The following is a 25,808-nucleotide window of genomic DNA, read 5'->3' on the forward strand; positions in this document are numbered from 1 at the left end:
TTGAGTTTAACATTATTAGCCATGACTACTGGCGAGCATTGATCAATAGCATTACTCATGTTTACAAATGTGTGATTTATTTGCAATGTGGGCACGGACTGGAATGGGTCTGCTCTGCTCTGATTATTTGGTGAAGGTTTGGACTGTTTGAACATACGACTGTGTGAGACTGGCTGCAGTACTGAGGAAGCTGAAGAAGCTAATGTCTGTTCTCATTGCTCTCTCAGAAAGTCTCCAACAACACAAATAAAAAAATATCACTAGTTACCATTTGGAAAGAGAAAAAGTTACTAAAGGAGTTTCATTTAGAAAACATTTCAAAAACTGGCTCTTGGAAAGCCAAAACTGTCAACATTGATCGTATGTATGGATTTTATGTTTGTTTTGTGCATTTCTTATTCAGTAGCATTATTTTGTTGTTTTTCTCCTTGTTTTTACTATGCTTTAGCATCAACCTGTCAATGGGATTGGAGATGGAAATTAGCCACTTGGCTGTAATCTCATGTATTTACATGTAAATGTTCATTAGTTTAGTATTCAAAAAAATTTGAACTTAAACCTAATAGAAATCTACAGCTGCATAATTACTATAAAGGCTGCTACAATGTGCCATGGTCCCTCTTGGCCCACTGACACCTTCATTTCCTCTGTTTCAGATTAAGTCGAGCTTTTCTTGAAGTTCAGATGATCTTTGCAGATTTTCTTCATTTTTCCTCTACTTTCAAAGGATATTGCTTTTAACATTTCTGCCATCTATCTTACTAAAAGAGCTGAGTGTCAGAAAATTTAATTCAACATCTTCTGAGAGAGGCGATTTCATCCACGAAGTCTAATTGTTGTAATTTATGACTCCTCTGAGATGCTTTTGCACCCAGGATGCTCTTTGGACATCACATTTTCCAGGTCTTTAAATAGGACCTCATCCCATCTCATCTCATCTCATCTTGGATGTAACCTGGCATGGTTTTGCATTATAGCAATTTGCCAGCCCACTATATCACTCCCTGTGCTTTGTCATTGTCCGTCACTTTAACAGAAGTTAATTTATCAGTGTTGTCCGCCTTGCAGGACTTTATTCCTATTTATGGGACTTTATGATGCAAACATGTCAGCTGATGTCTAACAGTCATTCTCCCTGGATGTTCCTCCTCTTGAATGATGGTGAGGTTACGTAGTCATTTGAGTACATAAGCAAATCTAAGCAGTGATCTTCGCTGCCTGAGATAAATTTCATTAGTGGGCACAGTGCCCTGCCTCTGCCACTTCTGTGGCTGACAGCCTGGATCTCTCAAGCATGCTACCTCATGCATCAATTTTACCACCTGCCCTAGAAATGCATGCAGTGTAGCCAAAGCTGCAATGGATCACAACAAGAATCAGAAGAACTGCAGGTAGCTGATCATGGATATGAGTGTTCACACAGACTGACCTGGGAACGGTTTTCTCTGGTCAGAGCTCTCCATCATTTCTGCTCCACCAGATACTCGGTGCTGGGGGCGTTGCTCCGGTAGGTCATTTCTGTGTAAGATGACAGCCATTGCAATGACATGAAGTAAACTGACAGACTAATTTAAGATGGCTGCTTTACACTTGGCCGTCTTGCATGACAAAGAGAGCTTCTCATGAGTAAATACTAAACTACTGCGTTGGAACAAAAGCTTTTTTGTACTCCTCTTTTCCAAAGATTGATTGGCCAGACTTCCATAGCTTTTTAATATATTAAGTGACATACTCTGATGCAATACGGTATGTGTGTGTGTATTGGTGGGGGTGTGCGTGCGTGTGTGGGCATGTGCGTGTGTGTGTACTTGTTTAGCTATTCTTCTTAGGACAATTTCTGGCATATTTACTGACCTTCTAAAGACCAATGGGCCTCATGGTGACCAAAGTCTGGTCCCGATCCAGTTGGCCCCATTATTTAGGTTTAGTGGTTAGATTCAGAGGTAAGGTGTAAATTAGATTTTGGTTACGGTTAGGAATACAGCCGGAATGGTTAGGGTTAGGTAAAATGTCTAGGTTAGACATGAATGCAGTTACTAAAGTGAACGGAAGTCAGTACAAAATTCTTATACAGATATAAATACAAACGTTTGGGGGTGTGAGTGTGTGCGTATGTTTGGGACTTTTATCTTTCAAAAATGTAAGTTCTGATTGAAAAAGCATGACATATCAAACCAAGCAAAGTTATTTTCTTGAAAATAAGACTATGGTTGTTGCACTGCAAAATTTGCCTGATTAGTCTTTCACCCATTTTAGGTTACCTCTTTACTGAATTTATGTCTGGACTTTGACTAAGCCATTCTTACACGTGATTATGTCCTATTTAGAATAAAAGTATCCTCACAGGATGATGCCCCCTTTACCTTGAGTTCTCTTCTGATCAGAGCTAATTTTCATGTTTGCTATTAACAATTTGTTTCTTCTGCCTCTTTTCCAAAAAGACCAGATACTAAGTTGGTCTTCCAGAGCTACTTGTTGTTAAGATTAATCTTCTCCCCCTCAGTTGTAGGCAGACATCCATGTCTTGGCAGGTTAGCCCTAGCAGTTGCTCCATCCTCTTTCCATTTTCAATCAATGAACTGAAGAGAGTGGTTTGAGATGTTGCTGTAAACGTCTTACTGACTGTGGACTGTGTTCCTGCTGTGTGTTTTTGAAAATTAATTTTCAAAAATCAATTTGCTCAAATTTGAAAAAGCTAAAAAACTTTGGTGCTAGGATGAAGTTTTTATTTGTTTAATTTTGCAAAACTGCAATGGAAACACTTTTTTTCACGAGTCACATGATCAACAACAGGACATTACTATTGCAGAAAACCACAAAGAAGAAGACAGGAAGTAGATGGAGGATGATGCAACATGTTTTGTCGTATAAACAAACTTATTTTCATTATATTTCTTATTCAATGGAAACACTGCAATTGTGAAATTGTGCTTTTTCAACATTAGTGGAATACTGATAATGTTTTGCGCACATTTGTAAACTCAGCTTAGGAACTCTGGTGTGATAAACCACAGGTAAGTTATGTTTCAACAAAGGAGAAAAATTGTCCTTTTTTTCTCACAAGGCCATTTAGGTTTGGATTTTTATCTCCATAATAATAAACATCTTCATTAAAAAATTGCATTTTGGTTAAAATTGGTTTGATGTTCCGAAACACTGAATTGTGACAAACATGCAAAAAAAAAAGAAAGAAAAGAAGACGGAATCAGGAAGGGAGCAAACATTTTTCACACCATACTGGGATGAGATAATCATTTGTAAGCCGCTGTTTGCTCTGGTATTTATTTAGTACTACCAGAGTGAAGAGGTGGAGTACAAACAGTTATTTTTCTGATTATATTTGTAAAATAAAAAAACATGCATCATTTATTCACTGCTCTGTGTTTGTGGTGACAAAATGTGAAAACATTGAATGCCTGGGAATACGTCTGCAAAACAGCATCTTGAAGTGAAATTAAATTTCTTTTAGATTGGAGGCAAATTTCTGAAACTGTGTAATTATTTTTGGGTCCCATATGTTAAGCATGTCGGCTTTTTTCTTCTTTTTTCCAGTGGAACTCTTTTGACGTGTTCTGTGATGGTGCACACGCCTGCTTTAGATGCAGCTCTCTGTCCACTTTCTGTCTCTTTCCTGGTCACACACAGATCCTCACACATCTCCCTGCTTCACCACAGCTGTCTTCTTTACACACGTATCCACTACCTTGGTTCTGTGCAGAAGTAAACAACCTGCGATCCTATTTCTCAGGAAGAAGAGAGAAAATAGGGTTTGCAAGCTTGGGTATTTAAAAGTTCAAGACATGTTGAGTTCAGTTGAATAATTCACATGGAAGATGCAACTTTGCTTTTTAAACTAGAAAATGAAACTCAATCTTGCAAAGAGATTCACACAGGTCACAATGAGCAATTGCTTAATGAAAATGATCAGGTTTCTTATGCATCGCTGGCTGGGTTCTGCAGTACTTCATGAAACTGTAAAATGGGCTGGACCTGAAGCCCCCTACATTGGCAAAGTGTGCCATCGCTGCAGTCTTCAGACTCATCAAAACTCCAAAGAGCTGAGGCAGCTTTAGGGAAGGGATTATTACTTATTCAGAATAGCTAATGTATGATGTGGAAGTTGGCTCTTTTTTCATCTCGCTGCTCTCCTGTCTCTTTGGCTCAGCCTCATCTCCTCCTCTTCTGTGCACTTTAATGTGGTTTGAGTTATTTATGCCTGTATGTTTCGATTCCAGCCAATTCTTATGAAATTAACTAACCAACACAGAGAAAAACCTTGTTTCTGACACGTTTTTTGGTTTTAATGCTTCAGAGTATGAGCAGTAACATCAATGGGCATCATTAAGTGCCGTTAACATTTACACTAATCCACACCGCTCTCTGTCCTTTTAACAGGACAACCAGCAATCACCCAGTTCACATGTAAGACATAGTAAGACATGGACATGGTGGTGGAGGCATGGTGATGTGGGGGTATTTATCTACAACATGTTTATGTCATCAAAGGGCATAAAGTACAGCTATGTCACATAAACCCCAACAAATAAGTTTAGCTGCCACCCCCTTGAACATTTTCTGGCAGTGCATAGAACTGCTTTGATCAAACAGTGTCCACAGTGTGTTAGAATGGCCCAGTCAAAGTCTAGGTCTGAATTTAATTAAGAACCAGCAGCAGAGTTTGAAAGGTGCACTACTCAGCAGCTCTGGATTCATTCTGACTCGGCTTTAGCTCGCTTTGCTAAGAAGAATGGTGATATTCCAATCTCTAAATTTGCAAATTTCTCTGATGTCTGGTATTGAAGCAACAGGTGGTGTACACATGCACACTCACGGAAGAGTGGAGGGTGTGGGGGGGCTGAGTACAAATGGCACACTTTTCAGATTCCATGCATCATTTTCCACCTCATAAATAATATGCTCCCTTTGTGTTGGTCTATCACATAAAATCCAACAATCCAGTCTGTGGTCTGCAGATGTTTGCAGGGTCCTCTATCACAATGCCTGCATGAATTCTTCAAATAATATTTAAAGTGTCATGCTTTAAATTATGATCACAACTCACCTTCATTATTTTGTGACCTACTCTATTAATTATTTAGTATTTTCATACTTGCTTTACCTTATAGAATTTGTTAATACCTAAAGTTTCTTAACACTCTTTGATTTATGATCATTTCTGCTCATTTGGTGATGATGTGACGTTTATGCAGCTGCAAAAAAAAAAAAAAAAAAAAAAGCAGATATCTACTCAGCTTCTCTTCCTGACTGGCTGGTCATCGCCTGGTCAGACTAAAGCAACTGTTTAATGATGAACTCTTTACACAGGAATGTGCCAGGATCAGACCCTGACGGCCTGGTTTACTCTGGTGATTTGACTCATACCCTCATTCACCAATAAATGGAAACTGGATTTGCACAAGGACGTTCACTATTGTCTCAACATCGCACACTTTGGTGGCATATGATGTCATCGCAAATAGAAATGAAATCGCCTCTACATTGGAGCTAAGTGTCGCGTTAGATTCAGACAGGTGACACGGAGGCGGAAAGGATTTCTGACACTGCGTGGAAAAAAGTGGAGATCCGCAGTAGACTGACTGTGAAAGCAGGAGTGAACCACTTTTTAGCATCTCACATTGCCTATTGTGGGAGCACCCCACCGGAGTGATCGATCCCTGCAACCTGTGCGCATGGCACGCAGTGAACCGATATTGAGTCGAAGGCGGTGTTGTGGCTGTACGGTGACGTCTTAAGGCAGGTCCTGGTCAAACCTACCAATGGTACTAGTCGGTCCTACTCTGCTGGGACTGATCGCAATGAATGGGTTTCGGAGCTCTGCACGGCAAAGGAGCACCCACAGCGCGACGAGGCGGATAAGGGGATGCGGCATCGGAACGCGGGAGCGGTCCATCAGCACCACATACCAGACGAAGAGCGAGGGAACAACGAGCAGAGCCGAGAGCAAGTCGCGCCCGTTTTCAGTCTGCCGCCCCCGCCCTCTTCTCACCACAGAGTCCGCACTCCAACCACCGCCGCTCAGCGTCAGAGCCTCCAGGAGCTCCCGTGTGTGAGCCAGCCCCCTCGGAGACCTGTTCACAGCGGCGACCCGCTGCCGCTGGCGAGCTGCGACAGCAGCCGGCGACCTTCACAGCGAGGCGGAGAACACAGCGCCGGTCAGCTGGTGCACCTGCGGCAGGATCCCATTCCCTGGGCCCCGGACGGCTCGCAGCAACCGCCGCAGCTGCAGTCAGAGAGGGAGGCTGTTTTTCCAAGCTGCCACTGCAGTTTCTCGGAAAAAGAAGCGAGCCATCCTAAAAATCAATCCCGTCCTGTAGACTTTCTCCCCCCGCAGCCCACCCCGCCTTTCCCACCACTTCTGCCGCCGCCACCAACGTCTTCCTCCTCCTCTCTGCTCTTTTCCGGGAGATCTGGAAGAGGGGATCGTCTCCGAAGGAGCGCCAATAATTACCAACAGGCGAACACCGTGGAACGCTGCAGGGGAGGAGGAGGCGCAGGAGGACACCAAAACCACAGGCAGTTGCAGCCACAGCAGCAGCAGCAGCAGCACTGTCATTTAGGACTCCAACAGAGGGACCCCTCCCCTGAAGGAAGCCGTGCAAACTCACAAAAAGGGCACTCTTTAGATGCACGCGAGTCAAACGAGGCTAAGAAAGCGTTCGAGTGTCAGATTCAGGATCTGCAGCAGCAACAGATCCCACAATTGCGAGCGCAGCAACAGCTACTGGTGGGAAGCAGCCTGCCCGTCAACTACTGCGCAAGCGGCTCCGGAGAGCTATGTAGAACTCACCGGGCTCCTCTGCTGCAACAGCAGGAGCGGCAGCAGCTGCTGCAGCATCGGCAGCAGCAGCGGCTGCAGCAGCAGCAAGGCGCGCCGGGGCTCCGTCCCCAGCCTTCGCAGCAGCAGCAGCAACACTGTGACAGAGAACGCAATAAGTGTGGACGGATCGCCGCGGAGGGCGGTCAGGCGCAGTCACACAGTCGCGTAACCCCCCCTGCAACACCGCACGCATACGCGGGGAACTCGTCTGCTTCTGGCAGCCACAGCAGCAAAGACAGCCCAAACTACGGCTCCAGCTATCACCTGTGGCCCGAGAGCCCGCATAAAGGAGAGGAGAGGATCCGCATCGACCTCCATAAGGTACAGACCCTCCGCTTCCCATCAGCTAATTAACCGATCCTGGCAACAAACAAACTGCTGTTAGCTTTTCATTTAATGACCACGCCTGTCATCTGATTTTGATAGAGCACAATATATTCTAGGTACAGTGAGAGGCGTGCGTGTGTGTGTGTGTGTGTGTGTGTGATAGGCTTCACATTATTTTCAGCGTCGACAGAAACACACTGATGTAAGTACTTAACATGTGACCCAGCATGTTGTGTGGTATTTTGTTTCATTTGGTTACGCGAGCGCGCGCGCACACAAAAGAGCAATGGCGCTGTGTCGCGCGCACACACCTGTTCCGTGTTGCAGACTTGTTTTGGGGGGCCCGCTGACAGGAGCCTAATGAAGCTCCCCGGCAGCCGAATTACAGCGCGTTTGTTGCTCCCGCTGAACAGAGGGGGACCAGAGCGGAGGATGCTCCCCTTCTGCCTTCCCAACACAACACACAGAGGCTAGGTAAACCGACACAGGCCTGTACCTGCAGCAGAGCATGGCCAACTTATTCCACTGACGTTGGATATACAGAATGTTCTGCGTACTAAATATTCTGGTCAAAAGTCTTGATCCACTTTCATTTAGGGGAAAAAGTGCCCTGTGCATATTTCATATTTCTGTTGTAATATACTTGCAAGTTTCTAATCACCAAATTATTTCATATCAGATAAAGATGACCTGAGTAAAGATGTTGAATTTTGGATTTTTATTATCTGTAACATAATATACAGCTCTGGGGAAAAAAATAAGAGATCATAAGATAAGTAAAATTATCAGTTTCTCTGATTTTACATTTCATAGGTATGTGTTTGAGTAAAATTAACACTGTTCCTTTTATTCTATGAACTACTGACATGTTTCTGAAATTCCAAGCAAAAGATTAGTATTTGCAGAACATGAGAAATGATTAAAATAACGAAAAAGATGCAGCACTTTCAGACCTCAAATAATGCAAAGAAAACAAGTTCATATTCACATTTACACACACACACACACACACACGAATATATATCTATATCTGTATATATATATATAAAAAATTCCCTTCTCACCCACCGCGGGTGGTTCTTATCCTCTGAGCTCGGGTCCTCTACCAGAGGCCTGGGAGCTTGAGGGTTCTGCGCAGTATCTTGGCTGTGCCAAGGACTGCACATTTCTGGACTGAGATGTCTGATGTTGTTCCTGGGATCTGTTGTAGCCATTGGTCCAGTTTGGGGGTGACTGCCCCGAGGGCCCCGATGACCACAGGCACCACTGTGGTCTTCACCTTCCAGGTCCTCTCCAGTTCCTTCCTGAGGCCCTGGTATTTCTTTAGTTTCTCGTGCTCCTTTTTCCTGATGTTGCAGTCACTTGGTATTGCTACATCTATCACAACGGCTTTCCTCTGTTGTTTATCCACTACGACAATGTCTGGTTGGTTCGCCATTACCATTTTGTCTGTCTGGATCTGGAAGTCCCACAGGATCTTAGCTCTGGCGTTCTCCGCCACCTTTGGGGGTGTTTCCCACTTTGATCTCGGGGTTTCCAGTCCATATTCTGCACAGATGTTTCTGTACACTATGCCTGCAACTTGGTTATGTCGTTCCATGTACGCTTTCCCTGCCAGTATCTTGCACCCTGCTGTTATGTGCTGGACTGTCTCAGGGGCCTCCTTGCACAACCTACACCTTGGGTCTTGTCTGGTGTGGTATATCTGGGCCTCTATTGCTCTGGTGTTTAGGGCCTGTTCCTGGGCGGCCAGGATGAGGGCCTCTGTGCTGTCCTTGAGTCCAGCTTTTTCCAGCCATTGGTAGGATTTACTGATATCAGCCACTTGAGGTTATTTGCTGGTGGTACATCCCATGTAGGGGCTTGTCCTGCCATGATGGTATCTCTGGCACCTCAACCTCCGTTCCCTGTTGTCTGAGATATTCACTGAGCACATTGTCTGTTGAGGCTTTGTCCCTGATGTATTTATGGATCTTAGTTGTTTCGTCCTGGACTGTGGTTCCACTAGTCCTCTGCCTCCTTCCTTGCGGCTCGTGTACAGTCTCAGGGTGCTGGATTTGGGATGGAATCCTCCATGCATTGTTAGTAGTTTTCTAGTCTTAATATCAGTGGCTTTTATCTCCTCCTTTGGCCAGCTAATTATTCCAGCAGGGTATCTGATTACTGGCAGAGCATAGCTGTTTATTGCGCGGATTTTGTTCTTGCCATTGAGCTGGCTTCTCAGGACTTGCCTTATTCGTTGGAGGTATTTAGCTGTGGCTCCTTTCCTTGTGACCTCATCGAGGTTGCCATTTGCTTGTGGTATACCTAGGTACTTGTAACTGTCCTCTATGTCTGCTATTGTTCCTTCTGGGAGTGAGACCCCTTCTGTGCGGATGACCTTCCCCCTCTTTGTGATCAGCCGACCACACTTCTCTAGTCCGAATGACATCCCAATGTCCGTGCTGTAGATCCTGGTGGTGTGGATCAGTGAGTCGATGTCTCGCTCACTCTTGGCATACAGCTTGATGTCATCCATATAGAGAAGGTGGCTGATGTTGGCCCCAGAAGGTGGCTGATGTTGGCAGACCAAATATATATATATATATATATATATATATATATATATATATATGATGGAATGTATTTTATTGATCCCAAGGGGAAATTGCTTATTCGATAAGGTACTCCATCTACGGTATTAAATAATAATACAAATATAACCATAATAACAATAATAATATGTGTGTGTGTGTGTGTGTGCGTGCAGGCGCGAGTGTGTGTGTGTAAAGAAACAAAGGCTCTATGTGTGATGATATACATTTCACTTTCTGAGATGACTGGCAAGAAATATCAAACTTTTATGCAATATTCAAATTACATAAAAAGTCAAATCATATTAATAAAAAAGTTAAATCATGCTTTTGTTTATTAAGGATAAAGAGAGCTATCCAAATCAACCTTGCCCCATGTGAAAGTCCTTGCCTTCATTATTAATTAATTAGTCTTATTTCTTTGAGAAATTATTTTAACTCAGATCTGATTTACCAGACCTGCAGAATAAAGAAATCACTTAAATAGAACCTTTATAACTGCAAGAAAAACAACAAAAACTAAAATAAAACAATACATTATGCCTATTTAAAGGTTCAGATTAGAATAGAATAGAATTATCACATCAACAGCAAAGTGACAGGCAATTAAAGCAAATAGTTTGGAACAAAGATAGAATATAAAATGCATAAAAGCAAAATAAAGAATAAAAATACTGTACAGTAAGAGCAAAATTTCAGCATACACACCATGTAGTTATAAAAAAAAAAGTATAATCCAATCTAAGTGAATGTGCGACTGAGTTGGTTCATTTAAAAATGTACATTTCCAGAACAGATTTCCAGGACCAGTTCTAAGGCTTTGGGGCTCCTGCAAACAACAGTAGGAGCCATTATCAGAAATGAAACATGTAGGCTGGAACCTGGTACAGTGGTAGGACTTCCCAGGAGTGGTCAGCCCACCAAGATCACTCCTAGAGTGACGGCTGATCCAGGAGATCACTAAAGAACCTAGAACTCCAACTAAAGCTACTAATACTGACTAAAAAGAATGCAGAATGCAAAGGCCCATCTAACGTTTACCGAAACACATCTTGATGATCCTTTAGTTTTGGGTGAATATTTTGTGAACGGGTGACACAACAGCGTAATGTTTGGAAATTGTAAATCCTCTGAGATCTAGTGCAGCATTTTGAAAAAGGACTTCATCCCGGTAGTTCAACATGGTGGATCATCTGGGGTTGCTTTGGTGCTTCAGAGGAGAATTTCTGACCATCAAACTTTGGAGTGACCTTGTTATGATCTAGACTTGAATCTGAAGATGTGGATTAATCTTAATGCTCAGAAATCCTTCAGGGTGGCTGATCTAAAACAATTCTGCAAAGAAGAGCGAGTTAAAATTCTTCCACAGCAATGTGAAAATCTAGCAAGGATTGCAAATCCTTAATAGCAGCTGTAGCACCAACGGTGGCACAAGCAGGTATTAGGCTTAGGAAGAAAGTACTATTTTACACAGGGCCAGGTTGGTTTGGATAAGCTTCTCTACTCAATTAGATCAGAAACTGAAACTGTTCTTACTCAAGCTCTCATCTAACATTCAAATCTGTACAAATCTGAAACGTTCAGGTGAATATATAAGGGGACAAATACATTTTCAAAAGTTACCTGAAGAAAAAGTTTTAAGGTTTATTAATAATAAGTCTTTTTCCTTCTTAACAACTGCACTTATCAGAAGAGTAGTTTATTTAGATTTAAATCTATTTATTTTCACTTCTTAGCCTTTTTTAAAGTCCCTTTTACTGGTCTGCCCAAAGTTTTTCTAGAAACTGAATTTTTAGATTGTGTAAACTTAATTAAAATGACCAGAAAGACATGCTTAGAATATATCATTAAGTGTGTAGCAAACCTATATTATGAGCTACATTACTTTTTATTGAATTCCTAAAAATATTCACTTTTAAGTGACAATTGAATGTATTGAAATGAACCCATCAGTATCCTAATTGACTTAGAACAAAATGACCAGAGTCGGGTAGAGTAGCCAAAAATTGTAATCCAGTATGAGCAACATTAAAAAGTAGCCATCTAAGAAATTCTTCAAGTTAAAAAATATTTAATAAAAAATCTAACTGTTTAATATGTAAAAATTATCGTCAGAGAAAAATATAAAGTTATGCACAAAATTTGCTACTTTAAATGCTAGTGGAAACATAACAAATTTAGGCAAGAGAAACACTTTCCTAAATAATTTTTTTCTATGTAAACATATAGCACGCACGCACGCACGCACGCACGCACATGTAATGAATCCAATAACAGTATATTCTGATCTCCAAGTTGCACAAAAGGCTCAGTAGGTAGAAAATAACATTAGAACGAAGCTTGTGTACAAAACTAGAGGTCTCACTTTAACTGAAACTGTAATTGTGTGTCTCATGCAATTTTGATTCAAACAGGCTTGTTCTTCATTTAGTGAAGTTACTCACAGTATAGGGTATCCAGTAATTTTGATCAAGTAGAAGTAGTGATATTTTCACAGTAATATTACTCAAGTAAAAGTAAAAAGTGGAGTACAGTAAAACTGAACCTACAAGTAAGTTTTTATTTTTTTTTCACAAAAAGTTACTCCAGGAAATGTAACTGACTTATTGTGACAAGTTATAATCCACATATGAAGGTGAGACAGCATGTCTTAATTAGAACAGATTGATGTTAAAGGGGCAGTCTTATATATTTTCCAGTTCAATAGTGCCATTTTATAGCACAATCCAGTGTCTATGTTGCATTCAGTTATAAAAATCCTGTAAATATCAAATATGACTTTAAAGAAATTTGACTTTGCATATTAATGCATTGAAATTGGGCTTCTGTCTCTTTAAAAACTCCTGATCTTTCTGAAGCTCCACCTTAATTCAGTCATCACAACACGGCTAATCTATTAATACGTACTTTAACAACGTTTTTACCAGCATTGCACTCAGAAGTAGCTCCTATAATGAGCTCAGTAGCTGTGCAGTTCCACCAGGTGCTTGCTAGTCATCGCTGACTAGTCTGAAGGAACTGAGTGGAGGAGTCGCACCAGTTGAAACATCAGTTCTTGTTAAAAAAATCTAAAAATATTTGCTTTGTTTCATGCAAGAAAACCTCTGTTGTGGAAAGTATGTGATCTCTGTACAGTGCTATTCAAAATGGCAACGACTCATTGTGAGAAATATTTTGAACATTATAGGTGCATGTCAGTCAATTAGAAAACCATCTAAAAGTTCATTTGTAACAGTTGTTGAATTCAAAGGGTGAAACTCAGTTTTTAGATTTAAAAAATTGGGGCTGCTCTTTGAGGCGGAAGCTCTGAGGCTTGGAACTTGCAGCTTAGAGTTGGAGCTGGGTCTGGAAGGCGGGGCTAAGTCCACCCAGTTTTTTTGCACAGCTGAATGGTTTCCATGGGAGACTAAAGGATTTCTCAAAGATGCATCAACGAATCAAGGCAACACTGTGGGTATGTTTTTAATGAGGGAATAACATTGTAATATGATGTGAAGCTCAAAAAAGTCGATATTACATAATACTGCCCCTTTAATTGAAAACACAAATAACAGATAAAATAAATAAAAGAAGTGCAGAATTGTTAAGTGTCTGATCTATACAACAGTGCAGAATTTGAGCTGTTTAAGAGCCTGGTGCTTCTAGTTTTGTAACATATCTCCAGACATGTTAGGACTAGACTACAACAACCCTGCCAATAAAAAACACCAATCTCAGTTATGTAGCTGCTGCCTTTAAATTAACTAACAATGACAAGCATTACAGTGAGTCTCCTGAAACCTGATTCTCAAGAGCTAATAGGGGAATAAATGTCATATCCTTAAACAATTTGAGGACACTGCACAGTTTGAGAGCATAAGAAGTGTTTCTTATGAAGCGTCATAAGAAACAGGAAAATAATACCTGACTAAAGTCCTGCATCATCCTTCAGGTTCTCCATCCAGGGTGGTAAGATTCCAGGGACTGGACCTTTTGATGCTCAACCACTGAAGATGCAGACGTGATATTTTAGGACTGGAAGTAGCAAATTCATATAGCCAAACATTTGGGAATTACATTTTCACCTTCAAAAGACTTTTTGTAAAACAGCCTTTAGTTTGGGGTTGTTTATCATTTAAAACCGGCATTTTTGCTAGGTTTTCTTATGTGTACAAAAAAAAAAAATAGTGGCATAAACAGCAAATCTCTTGATATCCTTTTTCATTATGATTGCTGTCAAATTTGATTTTAAACATTTCCATAAGTCTTTGGAATTAGCCTTTATAGAAATGGGGTTTGTTCCAAACTCAGCAAGAACATTTCAGGGAAATGACTGAGTGACAGCAGGTTCCAACCAGAGGTGGGGGCCAGTCACAATAAGCGTTTACCCCCCCAAGTATCAGGCCAGGTCCTAAGTAAAGAAAGTACTAAGTCAAACTTTCATTATGAAGTCTTGGACAAGTTTGACCTCAGGCTGCTTGTGACTTGTTGTGAATTAAATGGAAGTTAATAGTCAGTTAATTAAAACAAATAATGGGCAAATTGATCCATAACCAAAATAACTAGATTTCCTTATAAAACTATACATATAATTGTCAAAATTATTTTTACTATTTACTCCACTGTTTATTCCATCAGAGCATCAGTAAAAGTTAATAAATTTAAAAGGATGATTAAATGCAGTTGTGAGCAGTTTAGCGGCACAAATACCACTTCTTTATGTAGCTGCTGTCCTGAAGAAGCTGAATATGTTTTACAAGATTGTGCTTGTGGGGCGTTGACTGCAGTCACCTTCAGTCACAGCCATACCGAACATGGCATTCAAAACCAGAAAAGAAAAACAAAAGGAAAAGCTAACATTAACTATTCATTGGTCTCTATTTTTGCTTTGGCTTATCAATCGTTGTGCATGTTTAAATGTGGAAAGTTAGTTGTTTAGCCTGCAGGTCTTACTTCCCCAGATTTATTTGTTTTTGATCAATTTGTAATTTGTGCCAGAGAGAGGAAAAAATATTATGTCAATTTTTTCTCTGTTGTGTTAGATCTGGATTTAAGATGTAAAACTATAAGAAGGCTGGGAGTTAATACCGTTAACCTCAACCGATTTAAGAAACTTAAGTGACACTTTGTGAAATATGTTGGATCCTCTGAATATCTATAGATTGAAACAGGAAATTTATGTAATGGAAATTATTTGTCCTGTTAAAAAGGTGTTTTCTGCTGGTAATCCACCTGTCTGACATGATGGAGAGAAGTGAGGATTTTATTGAATTTTTATAGGAACATTTCCATTATGACTTCAGGGTGCTCTCTATTGTAAAGCATTTTGCTCTGAGCCTATCACCCAGCACAACACCTGTTTACTTGTAGCAGCTCTGGCAATAATGTCAATACAACCACTGACTGCACTCATGACACCGACTCCAGGCTGGCAGTAAAAACACCGGTCCTTCATCAGTTGCTTCTGTCTGCATTTGAGAAGCTACTAGAGATGGCTTTAACATTATTGTGGTTGGGTGATTTATAAATAAATATCTTATTTATTGTGAAATAAAAAAGATAAATAAATAAACAAAATTACAATAAATATAAAAATAAATATCAAAATGGGTGACTTGGGTGATGTTCCAAGTCCCTCCCAACGTCGTGTAGCCTTCTATGCTAGCGCTGACGGGGATGACCTCTCCACCACTGTGGGCTTCTTTGCAGTTATCATAGAAAAAAAACAGGGAAAAAATGTTGCAGCAACAAGTGGATCAAATATACTATGTTGTATTGTGCTGGGTTACAGCTCCACTGTGACATTCTTTCTGTTTCATGAATTTTCAAGTCAAACAGCTCAATGAGGTCATGAGATATTGGTGTGAAAGTCCAAGTCAAGTGCCAAGTTTTTAATGATAATACATTAAGTTCAAGATCTTTACATTTGTGACCTGGATGGATGGATGGATGGTGAGACACATTATGGGGGGATTGATAAATCTATGGGGACAACCTTTGGAAATCATTCTGGAAATAAACCTTTTCTCCATTTATCCAAACCAGGAAAATAATCTAATTCCATACTTTTTCCAAATGTATCTATGCTGTGTGGGAATTCTGCATTAGAAATTAAAATAAATGAAAGAGACATTAAAATAACAAAAACACCCATGACCAAAATGGAATGAGATATTTAGTAAATAATCATTTGAATTACAGTTAACATCACTATATCAGTGTGTGGCATATTGCATGGAAAAGCACTGCTTTGGTGATGTATTGGCAAAGGTATTATATTCCAAGTGCTGTGGATTGTTTCACTTCATGTAATTGAACAATTGGGTCATTCAGATGGACTTTCCCAGTCCTTGATGACCAACATGATGTAGATGCTGGAGGCTGAAATTCCAAAGGAGGACACCGAGTGTCCTGACGAAATCCTGATGATCGGACATAGAGAAAAAGGAGAAAGATTTGGGTTAATTATGACTGATATCACAACTTCAATATTCGATAATCGTGTTGCAATGTTATCCTTCAACCTTAAAGACCTCATCTTTTCAATTGTAATTGGAAATAATTAGTGAGTTAATGTTAGATTTAAAAAGTAAACGAAATGAAAACTTCGTTTGAGATAGATTTGACACCATGAAGGTACTACATGTTTATTACATGTTTATTACATGTCTGTATGCTCAGTTTTGCTGCAGTCGATTATTGATGAATCATCAGAGCCAAGTGACATTATTTTTAGAGAGCTACTGTTTATCTTTTGAGTGATCTGGTTGGTGAAACATGGCTAATTACCAATGGAAGCAGACATAACGATGCTCATTTTTTATCAACAAGCTTTCTTTCTGATTTTCCACTGACTGGGTTTTACTTTCCCTCCCTTGACATTTCCTCTTTGTCCAGTCAAAGCGAAGATTTTACATCATAGGACAAGAGGGAAGGAAACAACCAGGTGGCCCTGATGAGGGTGCATCATCTAAATAAGACCACTGGACAGCTTGTTAACTGCAGCTGTTTTCAGGGGCCCATGCTATCACCATGATACTGCTCCTGGATTTGGGGGAATAAAACCCGTATTCTGAAGCTGCTTTCTACTTGTTACAGTATAAAACATTGAGTGTAAATAAATGGAGGGTGAATAAAAAACACTGCTTAAATGATCTGTTTTCTGTTATTTTAAATTTGTAGATTTAAAGCAAAAGAACAGTACATCGAGATACTCATAGGGGAAATATGCATGTGACACTGTCTTAAAATAACATTTTAATTAGAGATTCATTGATCAGTCGATCCCCAGTTGGCATAATTGTCCTGTTTTTTTTTTAGGTCTGACCTGCTGATTAAAATGTTCCTCTAGTTCAGTTTTTTATGGACTATTGGATATAACAGAAAAAATAACAGAGCTGTAGTTTCTTCAGTAGAGGTTCTTGTTCTAAATCATAGAATAACATAATAAAGAAATAATTTTTAGATCATTTGCCTTGAAGCACCAAATTATATTCCGCTAACTTTATCTGGTTTTTAATAAGCTTAGGAAATTTGCATCACAGTACAGGCTGTTGATTTAATACACTGAAAATAGTGATTGTTCCAGTCAGTTTTCAGTATTGGACATGATCACTGATGATCTCTGGCAGATTGATTGGTGCACCTCTAATTTTAACATCACACATGTCATAAGATTCTGTTTTCAAAACCCTGTCTGTTGATTGTATGGGATTTCAGAGGAAGACTTAATTCCAATCTCTAGTTTTTGTGAAGTTTTGACATGCTGATGCACATGGTCTTTAAGAGGAATAATAATTACTATTCAAAATATTATTTCAAGTCTGCTGGCTTCATAAACAGCCATTAAATATATTACATTAGGAGCAGAGGAGATGTCACACTGGGTGTATTTGAGAGCAGTCGTTGTAACACTGGAGTTAATCTTGTAACTTTTGATTTGCAATAAGCTGAGTCGTTCATTTACACTTACAACACACACTTACAACAGAAAATCGGATTGACAGAACCCCAGAGGTGACTGCTTAAGTGCCTGACATAAATGTATCTAATGTACCACCAGATACATTACCATCTATTGTAATGTATCTAATGTACCATCCAATATTAGCTTCCATGAACACTGAACATTAATAATTTGAAACATTAGTTTTTCTGTGTTTGTTCCTTACTTTAACTCAGACTTATAAAACGTTGTCATCATACCTAAATCCAGTATCTTCTATGACAGCGGCTGAAAGCTTAAAATGATCAAATAGACCCATTTTTTGTTATCTGCCAAAGTGTGACCAGGGCCACCAACATTGTGGAACAACCTGGCATCTTGTAGTAAAGGATTTTCCCTGACTTCCTTTTGAACACTTCACTGACACGAAAACTAGATAACGTTGAATTTTATTTTATTTTATTTTTTACCTGTAGTAAGAACTTCCACAATAAAGATTGTTGTCTTATAGCATTTAGCTTTGGTGCGTTTACTGATCAGGGAAAAATTGGATCATTAATTTCCCAACACTTTTGTAAATGTGTAAATGTAAACAAGGTATCTTTGGTGAGATTAAATGGTCATGCATAATAAAACAGAAAGAAAAACAAACTTGTTTGTAAAGATAAAGGATGGTTAAGTTGTGACCTCATTTCAAACAATCATAGTAGTTTTAAGGATTCAAATATAATTCAAACAGTGTTCATATATATATATACATATAATATATATTTGTGAAATCTCTTTAGTGTTGAATAGTTGTGACGCTGTTTCTGATCTTCATATAGAACGATTTTTTATCTTTTCAAACTAAGCAACTTAAACGAAAAGCAGTCCGCACCCAGATATGTCTGCACAGCAGGGTGCCAATCATAACTGCAAAATTCTCAGAATCAGCAGGAGGACAAACATAAACTTTCTACACTGCTGATGAGAATCACACGGGCACAGTGATGTTTGTATTATAATTATTGCCTTTGCTTTACAGCTCTTCAGCATAGAATTGGGACAGTAAATAGGACTTTTGATTGTCAAACAGACATTACATAATCCCATTTTAATTTTAAAAACAGAATCAGAAAGTAGAAAAATGCTATAGATACACATTCTGCCTTTTCCTCAGCTGTGTTGTGCTAAGCATACTGATAGGGTAATACATACTATCTATTGATGAATATTTTCCATCATCATGATAACATCTCATTGACTTACCTTTAATCAGGCAGCCTCTACTCACCCCTCCCTTTTGAAATCTCTTAAACAAAGCACCTGTGACCGAACAAGTCTGACCTAGTGTATAACATTACATTATGCACACCTTGAAACTCAATAGCAATAGTCCCTGAATAGATGGCAGTTAGTCAGATATTGTACCTACCTTAGGAACATTACTACTGCCTTTGTGGTATGCTGTGTAAGTACTCTAATACTTGGCACTTACTGCCATGGCTGAGGTCCCTCCTCACAGAGGGCACTCTAGGTTATAAAGACTGCTGGATTAATTCTCATCTCACTTATTTTGGGGGAATGTAGGCGAAGTAGAAAAATCACAAATAATGATATAGTTAAGTCCAGTTTGCAGATACCCTTGACAGTTAATCACTTGGTCAGATTCTGAGAACTGGAAATAATTTAAAGGGGCGATATTATGTAGGATGGATGTTTTGAGATTTATATAATATTGTGCATCTGCTGAGCTCATTAAAGGAGCTGGTTCTCAGTAAAACACTGGTTAAACCATTGTTAAAGGTTTAATAGAGGATATAAAGCTTTATACCATGAGCGTTATATCACATGGTAACCATTGAGCGTGCCTAATCACGCTTCTAAACAAAGTTCCGTCTACTACCACAAAACTCCTCCTTGGAGCTGCAGACTCCAGCTGAGCTTCCACCTCACAGAGCATCACTCCTCCCCTCGTCTCTCTCTGCTCCTCCAGACTAGCAGCAGTAGCAATTAGCAAACACCTGCACTATAAAAGCACAAAATCTTACCAAGTAGTTTTGGTCTAGTTTCTAGTGCAAGTATCTTAGTACACTTGAGATAAGACCAAACTAACATAAAAGTAACTTTGTAGATAGATTTAGAGGCTTGTTTTAAATAAATAATGTCTTAATATGAAATGAAAAAGTACTTGTTCCATTGGCAGATTATTTCACTTATAGCAAGGCATTTTCCCCATAAGTTAATCAGGGGTGGGCACTCCTGGTCCTCGAGGGCCGGTGTCCTGCAACTTTTAGATGCATCTCTACTTCAACACACCTGAGTCAAATAATGAGGTCGTTAACAGGACTCTGGAGAACTTGACTGCACTTAGGAGGAGATTCAGCTGTTGGATTCAGGTGTGTTGGACCAGGGAGACATCTAAGAGTTGCAGGACACCGGCCCTCGAGGACCAGGAGTGCCCACCCCTGAGTTAAATGATCTGTCAATGGAACAAGTGTGCATATCTTGCTGAAAAGTTACTTTTAAGTTAGTTTATCTTATTCCAAGTGTAATAAGATATTTGCACCAGAAACTAGACCAAAATTACTTGGTAAGATTTAGTGTTTTTGCAGTGTGGTGGAACTGTGCATCTGCTGAGCTCATCATAGGAACGACTTCTTGATTCAATGCTCCTAAGAACAGTTGTAAACGGGTGCATCATGGAGGAGCATTGTTGTGATGTCATACTGAAGGCAGAGTGTCAGACAGAGCAGGAGCTCCTTAAAGAGACAGAGGCCAATTTCAAGTCAAATTTCTTTTAAGTCATATTTGATATCTGTACCATTTTTATAACAACTAAAGTTAGAATAGTTACTTCATTGTGCTTTAAAATATTCCTAGAAGATATGCCCCTTTAAGTGCATGGAAAAGTTGAGGAAAGTTTACAGACAAAATTGAGAATTGTTCATATTTGTTAGAGCAATATCTGTCATGTTTCAGCTTTCTGTAATAGCACATTTTTATTGTTATTGTCATTTTTATTAAATATGTTATGCTTCCATGAACTTGTTTGTCCAGGTCTGTGTCTGCTTCATAGACATCAAAGCAACATTCACATAAAAAGAGCAGGCAACAGTTGAGCCCAAAATAATTCATACCTCTGACAGAATTAGGTTCAAGATAAAGGGTGAAAATAATTGCCAACACAACATTTTTAATAAAATACAAAATACAACAATAACAACAAAAAACATACTAGTTAATTAAACACATATGATACTCCTTTCACTTTGATTTATAATCTTTTGATAGATGCCATTCTCATTTAATATCAGAAATGAATCTCATTGTTGAATGAAAATAAGTTTTCATCTAAATTTGCCAGTAATTTTGGTGCTGCCCTGGGCTGTCGTCCCCCAAACCCTATCTTACCTTCTTGGCTGCTTCCAGCATTGCATTCTGATAGCATGCGGTCCGCCTGCTCACTCTGCCAGCTATATGGTGTTAAAGTAAACTTGATCCATCATCCCACATCAGCTTCTTTTTTCGCTCTTTGATCCAGATCAGGAACCTGCAGGTGAATTCTGTCTGCTTTATCAGCAGCCATTGGTCCCAGTGGACACCCTGACCGCTCCGTGGACATGTGACCCCATGGAGCACAATATATAATTCACTAAGTGTTCTGACACCATGTTATCTTTTAGATTGTGTAATAAGTTTTTTTTTTTTTACTCACTCGGTGCAGCAGTGAGCTTTAGTCATCTGTGATCCTTTTACAGGTCCACTGATCTCCCGTTCATGAGCCTCTGAAGGTCCTGAGCACACTCTAAACACCTCACTAATTCTTGGTTCCTGCAGTCACTTATAGTTCTCCCTGGCCGTCTGCTGGGTTCCTTAGTCTCCATGAGGCTGATTGTTCTCTACTGTAACCTCTGAGGCCTTCACAGAACAGCTGCATTTATACCCTGCTCAAGTTTTAGACCTTATTACTTTCAAATTAGTACACTGGATTTTATTTAGGTGCATCAGAATTAAAGGAGCTGGATTCAAATGTGTGCCACAGCTTTCAGATTTTTCTTTGCAGAATTGAAAAATCATTGTCCTTTTAGGTCATAATTGTGTGGCTCCTTGGTATTTGTAGGGGCCAGGGGCCACAGCCAGCCACAAATAGTTAATATCCACAAATACTTGAGATCCCATCTAAAAATGCATATAGCTGCCTATTTTACAATTAGAATTGTAATTTGTTTGTCACTGTACACATTTGCAATGAGATTAAAACCAGCTCCAAAACAGTGCAAACAATGTAGGAAATATATACTTTATAAACCTAAATCTAGTGATATTTACAATATTAAATCAGTTCAATTTATATATATACTGTATATACACATGAAGTTCTACTTTTAATACTACTTTTTAAGTACTTTTAACAGTTCAAACTCAAAATATACCATTAACAGCAGAAACCACAGTAGCTAACATTCTTCCTTATGTCTGCCAATCAGCTTCATGGAAGATAAATGGCACTTCTGGAATTTGCTGCTTTGTAAGTGCCAACCAATAGTGTGTCAAGTAGCATTGTGCCCGGGTATGTCAGCTGCCCAAGAAAAAATTGGCAAATAGCTGGATGTTCCACAAATAATTTGGACTTACATTCCGCAGAAAAATCTGCAAATATTGGACTGCGAGTAGTTGAGGGTCCACTGTGATTAGATTTAATCTCTCACAAAAAAATCACAGTAAAATACATGAAGTGTGGGATTGTAATGTATGTGAAAAAGTTCAATGGGTGTTAGTAGTTTTGCAATCTGACTGACATTTACACTAGTAAACAACCATCAACAACAACAAAAATGAGATTAATCGCACTCTGGCACTGTGATTAATCACAATTAATCACTATATTTAACTTTATAAGCCTGAAATATAAATATGCACACAGGTGTGCTTCTTACAGGAATGGTGCCCTGCCCTTTTCCTGCTGCTCTCCAACCAATTAAAATGCAAGAAATGATCAGATTTTTTGTAGCAGAAAGCAGGTAATGTGGTCTGTCCGTATTCAACAGCAACTAATGGAAACTTACTTCATCACATATGGATACAAGCAGTAGAAAACATGTTCAGACTGACAGATATATTTTATCTCTAGTTCCTGGGTGCTCCACCCCTTTCTGATGGCACCTTGGGCAACTGTCCATATATAGCCCACATCAAACTGCTGCTGTACGCACGTTTTAAAAAAATGTTTAATCATCTCAAACCAAAACATGTCTGAATATTCTCAGTTTTCCAGGTTTTTATATTCACGAATGTTCAAAGGAAGTCATGTTGTTTTAAATGTTCATTTAGAAACGTTCCTCTCTAATCATTCTCTATGGAACTTGTGTGACGAGGCGACAGTCTCTGGTTCTCATCCAGCTGAGTGACCACCATAACTCCTACATGAGAAATGTAGAGCTACTACATGTAGATGTGAACATGCAGGCTGGTGACACAACACAAGAAAGTTGAAAAATGTTCAACTTTTGTTGCTGACTGTTGTCACAGAAAACTTTGCTGTTGTTTGTCACTCACAGTGCATCTGTCCCATAATGCATTGCTGTGAACGAGGTAACCCTCAGTGGGAGAGAGGCTTTTAGGTCATAATAGGTAGTTTGATTAATCTGTGCTTTGTAATATTAACGTGTTAAAATGTTCAAACTAATCTTATGTGTTAACACATTAATGTTGTCAGCTCTTATTTAAACAGAACTTTGTGTCTTTAGTCCTGTTTCCAGACTGTTGAAGTAGAGTGTGGTAAAGCTTTAAAAGTGAGGGATTTTTTTTCCCCTGAAACATGGGAGGGTTTTTAAGATATTACTTTACATAAGGGTAAAAAAAAAACATCTCCAGTTTCTTAATTTGTCAGTTTGCTGCTTTATTGTTCTTGATCCACCCAAATCTTTTCTGATTGCATGTGCAGTTTTCCTATCACTGAGATAATGTATTTTCTCAGGATCTCTCTGTTTTTTCAGCTGGGCAATTTAAGGAAAATACCGAGATAATTTGCTTGTTGGCTCGCTGTAAAAAAAACGGACTTCATCCGATCAGTAGCATGTTTGTGTTGGCTGAGATAATGTTGAATGCTGTAGCTTGGAACAATTGATGCAGACAGATCTGCTTATGGTCTAATTGACTTGTGGTTCTGTGCCAGGAGGAACATTATGCTGATTTAAACTTTCTATCGGTCATCTCTGTGCTGTTGTTACACGGGCCTCCGTTTGTTTTTGTCTCATTAGGCGTCCCTGTTTCCATTGACTTCTGCACTGGAGTCTGTGAGCGCAGCCAACACCTTCAAAGTAAACACATCACACTGAACAATTAAATGTCAGGGCCCGGGTAGATCCCCAGCTCACATCCTCTGTATGTGACGAAGGAGTGGCCTTGCTGTAGAGGCCTGATAAAGGCTAAAGACTTTCCAGCCTGGAAGGTGCAGGAGTGTTTTGTTTTGCTGCAGCTGACGGCACAAATGGATAGTAAGTATATGAACCTGAAGCTCTTTTGATAACCACTTGCTGTTCTGCTTGTTTTATTGTCTGCTGTTTGAAGAGCTACTCTGCACTCTTCTGAAATAGACTTGTGTTACCGTGTGTGTGTTGCCATGGAGAGATCAGGTTGGTGTTGTGTAGCAGTGTGTCTCCAGGGTGTTGAGGTAGGTCCGCAAATCATGTGCAGGAGATAATCTTTAGAATTTAGACTTTTGTACATGTTTATGGTAGTGGGTGTTTAACTCACACACTCCTGATCCACATTAGGATTCAAGTTTGAGCTTCAACATGCAAAGAGAAGCAAAAATAGCAGAAAACCAAACAGAGTGAGTCATTCAGTTTGGTTAAGTTGATTTAAATAGACGTGTTGTGTCATGCACAACACGTCATTTCAAGATACAAGAAAAACTAGATACAGACATATTCAGATCAGTCCAGTCATATAGACAGACATGTTAATGTTTTCACACCCAATAGTATGGTGTGAAATCCTTGTTACTGGACAGTGTCAAACGAACCAAACCCTTTGAGTAACCTGTTCCTCCCCTTGCCTGTGGTGGCGCTGCAATGAGAACCACGGAGGGAAATGACACAAATTCTGAACAAGACACTAAGGGCAATTTCCTTCTTCACGAAATGTAAACGAAAATGGAGTGACATCAGATTTTAGTGGATGAAGAATTTCTCTTTTGTCTTTATCAAAAGTGCCAGAAAAACCCTCTTCAACAACAGACTCAGTGTGAGCCATTTCCCTTGCTGGAGCTAGACCCACATGTTTTGGTATTTACCCAGAATGCCGAGTGCTGTAGTGCGCTTCCTGCTTTTGGAGCAGTCTCTGATTTGCTTGGCGTTCATGTATGCATTGATTTTAGCCGCATCAGAGTTCACTTCAATTGAACTGAGACTTTTGTGATCTCTTGGATGAGTCGTCACTGTGGGTTTTGGCAGTCGGATGAGGTGGTATTTTAGCTGCATCGAAATTGAGTTTAAAGGTAGTTTTTAAATAATTTGCAGGCTCTTTCATTCTGTTTTCTGTTTTTAAATGCTGGAACTCAGCCTACAACCTGGTTACAAACTACCAAGATGATATGTGAACACCTGTAGTTTCTTTTCTCACCTTGAGCGTTTGATGATGAGTGTTTCACTCACAGGGGTAGGGCGGTGCCCTCACACACACACACACACGCACACGCACACGCACACACACACACACACACACACACACACACACACACACACACACACACACACACACACACACACACACACACACACACACACACACACCCATATGACCTTATGGAATTCAGACAGTGCTCCACCTGTTAGTTCCTCTGGCTGATATGCTTGCACAAGTTGAGGTGTATTAAATGACTTGCTTTCCATCAGAACACAAAGAGTGGAAAGAGACCATGATGTGGGTTTCCTCAGCTGCCCGACCTGCTGACTTGCAGTCACAGCCGATGTTCTCACTCCAGTAGCTCATGGAATTTTTAGCTTCATTCTCTGACCTTTATTAATGTTTCACTTTTCTAATTTGCATTGTAGCTAACATCGTAATCTTTCCTAACCTCTGTAGTATGCCAAGTTTCCCACCACAGCTCTTAGCTTAATAAACAACCTTCTTTTATTTATATGGTAATTCCTGCGAG

At 39.7% G+C, this 25,808-nt stretch overlaps 1 protein-coding gene across 2 annotated transcripts in view; it reads left to right on the plus strand.

Moving 5' to 3' along the window:
• Positions 1–5,331: 5,331 nt before the first annotated feature.
• Positions 5,332–25,808, plus strand: part of LOC102217965 (small conductance calcium-activated potassium channel protein 2-like) — an 86,759-nt gene continuing 66,282 nt past the window's right edge. Inside the window, exon 1 of one of the 2 annotated variants that reach the window (XM_023335198.1) lies at positions 5,332–7,159. In XM_023335198.1, coding sequence (XP_023190966.1) covers positions 5,882–7,159 — 1,278 coding nt within the window. In that variant the 5' untranslated portion in view covers positions 5,332–5,881. The remainder of the gene's footprint in view (positions 7,160–25,808) is intronic. The other variant, XM_005811058.2, reaches the window with a different exon arrangement.

The sequence above is a fragment of the Xiphophorus maculatus genome, chromosome 6 (genome assembly GCF_002775205.1).
Source record: "Xiphophorus maculatus strain JP 163 A chromosome 6, X_maculatus-5.0-male, whole genome shotgun sequence".
Classification (NCBI taxonomy): Eukaryota; Metazoa; Chordata; class Actinopteri; order Cyprinodontiformes; family Poeciliidae; genus Xiphophorus; species Xiphophorus maculatus.